Source organism: Echeneis naucrates, chromosome 2, assembly GCF_900963305.1.
Source record: "Echeneis naucrates chromosome 2, fEcheNa1.1, whole genome shotgun sequence".
In the NCBI taxonomy this organism is placed as follows: Eukaryota; Metazoa; Chordata; class Actinopteri; order Carangiformes; family Echeneidae; genus Echeneis; species Echeneis naucrates.
The window spans coordinates 18,191,670-18,200,396 of NC_042512.1; the positions used below are offsets into that span (position 1 = coordinate 18,191,670).

At 39.3% G+C, this 8,727-nt stretch overlaps 1 protein-coding gene across 1 annotated transcript; it reads right to left on the minus strand.

Annotated features, from left to right (window-relative positions):
• Nucleotides 1-1,041: 1,041 nt before the first annotated feature.
• LOC115050631 (protein boule-like) lies at nt 1,042-4,568 on the minus strand. The gene is made up of 9 exons (XM_029513565.1): nt 4,543-4,568; nt 3,754-3,888; nt 3,290-3,381; nt 2,703-2,757; nt 2,508-2,583; nt 2,148-2,308; nt 1,937-1,999; nt 1,553-1,708; nt 1,042-1,182 (listed from the first exon to the last, which is right to left on the minus strand). Exons 1-9 carry the CDS (start codon nt 4,564-4,566, stop codon nt 1,042-1,044), a joined length of 903 nt encoding a protein of 300 aa, XP_029369425.1. The 5' UTR covers nt 4,567-4,568.
• Between the last annotated feature and the right edge of the window lie 4,159 nt (nt 4,569-8,727).

The following is an 8,727-nucleotide window of genomic DNA, read 5'->3' on the forward strand; positions in this document are numbered from 1 at the left end:
CGGTTGCATATGAATGCACAACACAGCCACGACATCGAGGGAAATGTTTATTTCCATTGAAGAACTGGAAACATGCTGAACTAAAAATATGTTGGTAAAACAAAACTTGCGATTTTTGATCATCTAATATAAAATATAGTAACGCTAAATAAGTAATAAAAATATATCTTCAAATGTATGTTTATGTTTAATGCTCCTTGGAAAGCAGAGTCTGAACTGCATCGATTTCAAAATAATAATAATAATTATGATTCCTGAATACGAAAGAGCTAACAAATAGCTAACAACTAGCCTACTTAATAGTAAAGGCACTAAAATGTCATGTTGGTGGTCCACCAAACACTGTTTCAACAATATATATGCCCAGTGCTGGTTCTATTATTATCATTAAACCAACTGGGGTTGGTTTCAAACTGATACAGGCCACAGTCATTTAACAATACTGCAGACAAAATCACATCATCACATAGAAAAATAGTTGAACACACAGTCTTTGAGCTCTGCTTCAAAATGAATTGGCTGGGCACCAATCAGACTGTGGATCACAAGACCCAACTACAACAGAACCGAGTAAGGCTCATCCAGAGAATTTCAACATTGTTGGGACTGACTTGCCTCAGAAAATTATACTGTAATGCAAAACAAACAGCGTTGCCTCTCATTGCTGCCTTCCAAATAATGTGATCGGTGATCCAGAGCACATTCAACATTGTTCCTTCATATAATAAGACATGAGAGAGCGCCGAGACGGTGAGGAATAGGAATTAAAAAAAAAAAAAAAAAAAAACTCAGCTACTTCACTCTACTTGTGTGTATGTAGTCACAACAACGCAAGGAAAAAGACAAAACAACGTTATGTTCCAAACCTACGAGGTACAAGCTTACTTTGGCTGCAGTGAGTTACAGACAAAAACAACCGTCTCAACAAGGACGCTACAAAATCACATAATGAAACAAACTACATTATGTTGTAAAGCACAGCTTGACAGATTCTGTGTGTTAAATTCGGGATGAGACATGACTTGTTGTGTGAGATTTAGCCTACATATGAGTTTGGGCAGCATGAAACACGGCAGCATCTGGCGGCTCTATTGCTTCTGGCAAGTATTGATAGTCCTTGTGGTGGATGTGATGACGGTACTTTGGCTTCAGATGGACTCTTGGGTTTGGAAACAAAAGACTCTGAAGAGAAAAAGAGTGACATCAACTCGTGAGCGGAGCCAAATAAACATTTAATTTATGGTGACACAATCGATAACACTAACAATAAATAAATCTGCCTTTGCAGTAATACCCCTCTATGAAAAGCTTTGTTTTATTCCAGGGTCATGCTGCAGAAGAATCGGGGTCATTCCTTCAACTCTCTGAGGATAGACGTGGTTAAAGGGCTGCCATGTGGGCTTTACAAACTACAATTACAGAGCAAACCAAAGTCAGCTCTAGTTCAGGACAAGTTAGCAGAACACTACATGAACCAGCACATTCCCTGTGAAACCTTTTTTTTCCCCATTAAATACTGGATTTATCAGTCCTCTACAACACAAACAGTTACCTGTGGGGGCAGGTTCACACATTTCCCTTGGAGATATACGTCTGGTGTGCTGCCCTCCATAACATGCAGAGGAGGTGGGACACAGCCCCCATCCAGTGGCTGGTACAGATGTTCTGTTGGCTGGGAGAGCACCACTGGACTGGCAGGCATTGGAGACTGGACAACACAGCATCAACAACAGTTGGACAATTGACAACAATTCTTCTGTGTTTTAAAAAAAAACAAAAAACATGCATTTATTTAACCTACCGGAGCAGCGATCCACTGATAATGGTTTGGGATACACTGTGGAGGTGGAAAAAATTGAAGAAGAACCCTAAAGTTCAAAACCAAACCCTGCTGAGCTTAAATGGTGGGAAATCAGCAGATAACTTCAGGGCTGACCTGGTTGTGGTGATAAGCTGGTGGCTGGTAGACAGGCTGGGACTGAGGAAGCATCACTGGAGGCTATAAGAGAAGATCCATACTTCAGAAAGGATCTTGTAGCTCAGGTCTTCCATATATTCTGTCTAACACAGTTTTGTTAAAAAGGTGACAGCATAGTATGTTTTTAAATTACCTGTTCTTTGATATTGCTGTTAAAGCAAGAAATGACAGGCCACGGGTGTGGAGGAGGGTTCACGTTGGGGCAGTGGAAGTAGGCCGCCTCGTTGTCGTAGGCGTAAGGACAGCCTGTGGATGCGGTCAGGTAGAGGGTCCCACAGGACATGGGCAGAGGAAGGATGGGGTCAGGGCAGGCCATATGGACACTTTTAACTAAGAAACGGAGGAAACCACACAAGTTATACAAAATGAAGCTGTGTCATTGACTGATAACTCATCACTGATAGAAACTTAGTTTGTAATGATTCAATTTAGGGTTCCTTTTGTGCTTCTGCGTAAAGTCACGTTGTGGCATTTTGATACAGTTCTAAAATCCCTTTAAAGTTATTGTCAGATCAGACTGCCAACTTACTGAGTCTTGAGACTTGCCGCTTGCGGACAGCTTGACCAATGCTGAGCTTCTTGTCTTTGAAAGAGATTCCATTACCCTTTAATATGAAAATGAGAGAACAGAAGCCTTATAAAAAAGATGGAGTTTTCAAGATAAACTTTATTTTTATATTGGTTTTATTTGTGCCAAGATACTTTAAAAGCCTGTTTGACTTACATTATTAAGGATTTTCAGTGCATCTTCTTGGGTCTCAAATGTAACAAACCCATATCTGTCCAAAAACACAAAATCAAGATAAACTATGTTTTAATTAGCTAAATGTTAATCTATAAATTATGTTCAACGCCTCTACTTCCTCCACAAGCTTGGAAGAGCTAGCACTCTAGCCTCAATCACGCAGACTTTCTACAGAGGCACCATTGAGAGCATCCTGTCCAGCTCCATCACAGTGTGGTATGGCGCCTGCTCTGCGTCCTCCCGCAAGACCCTCCAGCGCATCAGGGAGGAGACTGCAGTGTCTCCAGAACAGGACTAGCAGATTAAAGGAAAGCTTCTTCCATCAGGCTGTCAGGACGTTAAACTCACCCCCCCTAAAGACTGAACTTTGAACTACAACGCACACACTCATTTTATTCATTCTATTAGCTTTTCAATTCAAATGCCAGGACTTTTCATTGTTTGTTTATTGTCTGCACTGTGGGACTAAGAAAAACACAATTTCAATTCTTTGTACGTCCTGTACATAATGCAAAATTGACAATAAAGCTGATTTTGATGAGACAGGAATGAGGCAATCAACTCACCCTTTTGACATGCCTGTATGATCTATTACAATCTTCACCTCTTTTACTGCACCATGTTGAGAGAAGAAATGTTGCAGGTCGCTCTCATTAACCTTCACACACACAGAAAAAAAATTTTATCACAATCATTTTGGATCTTATAAGAGCCAGTGAAAAATTAATCAAAAGAAGAGGCAAGACCACAAAAGTCTCCAGCTTGTTCCTTTTAATGAATCTTGAGGAACACTTTAACTATTGAGACTTAAGCGTTTTACATTTTTAATATACAAGTCTGGAGAAACTAAACACAATTTTGCTCAATTTATTCACATATTAGCCAAAAGACAGCAAAATAAAAGTGAGTCATGCCGTCATCTCTACCTGCGCTAATTTACATGCTTTGCTGCTCTCTAGTGTCTATTTTTCAACAGTGAAACACACAAGCCCAAACACACACTTTGGCAGTGCAGAGTTGCACAGCTCACCTTGTAATCAATCCCTCCAACAAAAATCCGATTGGGGATAACAGTGCCAGGGCGGGAGGTATGATGAAACGGGCTGTCAGCGAGGTTTTCTGCAGGTGACACATCAGAGGTCGAGGAGCTGCAGGTGGATGTTAACTTGAAGAAATAGACAAGACACTGTGGTCATCGCCATGTTCACTGAGAAACACTCAGATTACATCTTCTGAGCAATGTAACAGTCAAGCACTAACATTCAGGACTTAATAAAGTAATAAATCCCATTTAAGTTTAGTTCTTTAACAAAGTTTTCTCATCAGTTACCAACTGCAGAAAAAAAAGCAAACAAAAACATTTTGACATCACTGATTGAAGACCAACAAACAAAATAGTCAGCAGTGAGTAATAAACCTGTTTTAGGTCAGACGTGTTGATGTACCTGCAGCCATTACATGAAATGTCCCATTCCTCACATCTACATCATAACACACAACACAACACTTTCTCTTGGTCTTTCATTTCACTTCGTTATTTCATTATTTCAAATGCATCCACATAAATTGAATTTGCAGGAAAAAAATAAGTCAAAGAAAATAAGAACTATTAGCATTAGCAAAACGTATAATTAGCCCGCGTGTTGTGCTGAAATAAAACGTCCATAATAACTCATTCAACATGTTTACTTGAACAAACTCTGGTTTAATAAATGATCCTAATTGGTTTTTATTTCTGTTTCACGATTCATTTCACCACAACACTTTTGCTAGCAGGGAGATTAGCCGGATTAGCTAACAGAGCTAACAACTCACGCACTGCGTTTTGTTTTTCTTCTTCCATCGTCACTTCCGTCGATTGAAAGCCTTCCTCTGAAAATTAAAACATTTATAATCACGGATGAATCGAAAACAAGTCTGTTTGTGGGTGTTAAGTGAAGGTTTCATTAAACTTCAGCTTCAGTAAACTCCTCAAACAGAAACGACCCCTCTCCCGCCCCTCGACTCACCTTTGACCTCATCAGCGCGCCGGTTACGTCATCAAAGTCGACACCATCTATGTTATTTTATGTATTTATTTTATTTATTTATTTGTTTTGTATTTGTACACAAATGTGTCGTTGTCATCCAGGACTTACCTTAAATGTCGTATTTAAGTTTTAAATGTAATTTCTCTGTCAATAAAAATAAGGTGTGTAAGAATATAAAAATCCCGTTTTCTTCTCATAATGAGAAGCTTTTCTATAATTAGTCTGTTTTTATTTATTTATTTATTTATTTATTTATTTATTTGTTTATTTTCCAGGTGAAAAGGGAATGTGTAAATTAATTCACACTTGAATCCATGTTGGATTTGTGCAGTAATGCCTAATGTCCACAGAGTGGCGCCATTTTTCTGCAAAAAAAAGTGTCCTGTTAGCAAACTCTTCATGTTCACTTTTTGTCATGAGAAATACTAATGAAGATTAAAAAAACGTATTTATGAAATAATTCTATCCTTACTACTGCACACAATGTATAATAATAATAATAATAATATTTTTCCTATAAGACATCCAGATACTAACAGTTAAAATGTGTCTGAATAATGAGAGTACACGTAGTAAAAGTGCTCAGAGTTCAAAGATATTGTGCGTCACATTATAATAGATCTTTAATTTCACTATGATTGGCAAGAAAGTGCTGTGAAAGCCTTCATGCCCCCACCGCTTCCTTCCTCTGCCTCAGACCACAACAAAGCCGCAGTAAAAGCCGACAGAGTGTCTTCCACCAAGAAAAATTCACCCAACTCACCACCAGTACAGCCAGTAATGAATTCATTTTCTGTAGGTTTCACTAAAACACGTCCATTCTATGGTGAATAACTTTGCAAAGATCCTTTTAAAGAGTATTTCCTCTCTGCACATTTCCCACCATTACAACCTCCTTTCTCCGGATTGTTTGTATGCATCTGAGTAATGTGGGCCACACCATTACATGTCATTCATTTCCAGCTTTTCTTAATTGCTGGGTGAATTTGCCAACAAGGTCTGACTGTGCAAAATGAGAAGGGCATGTTTGATAATTACAGCAATTTACTTGCTAAAAGTCCTTTTATACTCCACAAAGATCATTTAAGACACAAGTGTTGTCAGGGCAACTTTTCTGGCTGCGTTTTCATTTAAAAAACAAAAAAGGGGATTTAAGCTGTGAATGAGGTTTTAATTCTTTTCTTTGTGTTGACTAGTTTATAGCTTGAGTTCTTGAGAATGTATTATTATTATTACTATAATTATTATTTTTAGATCATGGCGATTTCGATTGAATTGGAAAAATGAGCACAGATAAGGATGAATCATGTTCCAGTTGACCTTCTCCACATTAACCACAAGCCACTGACTTTTACTTCATGTTTCAATGCAACGTTTTGTTTTTCACTCATGCATTTTTATTTGTTTTTTACCTGAAATGTCAGGATGTGAGTAATGTGGCTCTGAGCAGGGAGTGGAGAGAAACCATCAGAGTCAGGTAAATTCCAATCAGAGTCAGCTTCTCCGGAGGCCAGCAATGGTTCACGTCCGGACTGTTTCACTCAACTGTGACACTACACCAAGACACAAAGAGGGAAAATTTTGTTTGATATGCTGCCTGTTTTGTCTGATTAGGCAGAACCAGGTACATATGAGATGTAAAAAATAACTTTTAGGTGGCAGACACATGAGTGAAGTGCAAATGAAGTGTGATTCTTCACGTGGCACGTTAAAAATGATTGAAACGGTGTGCTGTGTGCTTGTGAAAGATCAGAATCTTCTATTAATGCTGGTAACCAAACAATTATGTTCTTACTTACAATTGGGAAGTAACCCACAATTCCACAGTGGCCATCCCTCTTAGCTAATTGAACACTAATGTTAAATGGTTGTTCTGCCACATTTAAATAAACTCATTTGAGGAGCTGGTGAAGGTTTTCACCCGAGCTCTATGAATTGCTGGTGCCGCTGGCTTCAGGCTGTTTTTCTGGATTTAGACTTTGACTTTGAGAATTTGATGACAAGTCTTGAGACTCGCAGTGTAAATAAAAACAAATATAGAAGAGCTTGGGGTCAAATATCAGGTCAGATGTGCATGTCACATTGAAAAAATGACTATTTCATCTCAGTCGGTCAGTCAGTCAGACAGTCGTGGAGACAGAGGTTGATGAAAAATGAACCATAACAGAAGGGTTCGACTCTGTCTCTGTAATTACTCTACAAATCTCTGATTTCCCCTCCTTCATCTTCAGACTATTTATAGCTGCTGCATTCCTCTCTGAGAATAAAATGATCTCTTTGAGACAGTACAATGCCAGAAATAACAGGTTTGGACAAACATTTGCTGAGGCGTGGTGGGCCTGGCTGACCATTACTGAGTTCCACTGTGGTTTCAGTCTACTGTTTTTCCCCCTCGTCCATTTATTCATCTGTTATTCTAAATGGCAGTGGGTTTGTAGGGGGAGGTGTGTGGGGAGGGGGGTGTTGGCGAGTAAGATGTGATGGTTCAACAAAATAGCATGTACAATCTGAGGTGACTTTGTAGTAGGGGTGAAGCACAGCGAGGCCAGCTGTCTTCTTCTTTTGCCTGTGAGGTAGTGGGAAAAATAAAAAACACACTCTCATAAACACACACCTTCATGTCTGGGAATACTCAGGTGACTGCAGGACTCAGACCTCCTTCTTTGTGCTCCATTTTGTTTATGTTGCAATCATAGGACTTCACTGGGAAATATGATCAAATGAGACATGTGGCTTTGCGTGTGAATGTGTGTATATGCAATGGTCTATGTGTGTGTGTTATTTTGTTTGCCACTCTGTTTAAGATGTGAGTGAAGGAAGGTTTTTCCACTGAATGTGCCTCTTCAGCGTTTGCCCCATGAACAGCCTTTGTAGCATCTATTCATCATATTCAACTCATTCCCACGAGTATTCATTCCCTGCAGCAGCGGGAATTATGTCAAATATTACTGCTCATCAAAAATGTCAGCACTTAAGGTGAATCCTATAAACCTGCATGCAGAGTGATGACTATCTTTTATAGTTTTTCATAGATTATTAGACAGTCACTCCTCTGACAGGCGTGACTCTCTGGAGGTTTTGTCAAGTGGTAAGAGTTGCCTCAGCTGTAATTTCACTGATATATTTATATTTATATATGTGAAACCAGGAAACTACTGGATCCATTTTTTATCCAACACTAAAATATATCGTGCATGACACAAACTATTGGCACTCTCCCATAACTTAGTATTATTGGGTACGCCCATTTAAAAAAAAAAAAAAAAAAACCCCAAAAACATGTGTCAGTCACATTGTACCATATGAACATAACTTCTGTTTATTGTCCCCTCCCTGGCTTTCTCCAGTGGTTGTTTGTTCTTTTGTGAAAATGCTTCACCACAATGGTGTCGCATTCCACAGCGACACCCGATGATTTCTCTAAATGTAGACATATTATTTAGGGTTTTATATGCTGGGGCCCTGGCTATAGTTAGTGGGTGTGCACACACTGACCTATAATAAAGTAAACACACTCAACTGGGCTCTGGCCAGTGAACTCAAAGTGAAGCTAACTTGCTGTTTGATTTGACCTCCCTTCTTCCTTTATTGGCCACAGCAGGTAGAACATTTCAATGCCACTGACCTTCGGTACGCCCCCGCTTTGGTCATCTGGGAGGGTGACCTCTGAGGGTTATTTCCACGGGTGTGGTTGATGGCCATTTCTTCCTAAGAAATCAAAATGTTCCGTCAAACTAATGTCACGCTTATTGTGACCAGTTCACTTTGCCGCTGCACAAAATCAAACAATGACTATTCCACACAGCAGAGCGAAGGAAAAAGATTTAATTGGCCACATCTAATAGAAAGTGCAGTGATTTGTTATCCAACCAGACATGTGCAAGTGCATATTCCCTATTAGATATAAATTTGCATTTATAATTCTCTCTCACTTAGGACCACAAAGAGTCTGGGTTTCATACATCCCACCAGTT

Coding starts and splice junctions, on each gene's coding strand:
- LOC115050631 (XM_029513565.1), bottom strand. CDS start 4,566: ATGGAAGAAGAAAAACAAAACGCA. Junction 3,382..3,753: donor TTGGAGGGATTGATTACAAG/GTGAGCTGTGCA, acceptor GTGTGTGTGAAG/GTTAATGAGAGCGACCTGCA. Junction 2,309..2,507: donor GCGGCAAGTCTCAAGACTCA/GTAAGTTGGCAG, acceptor TCCGTTTCTTAG/TTAAAAGTGTCCATATGGCC.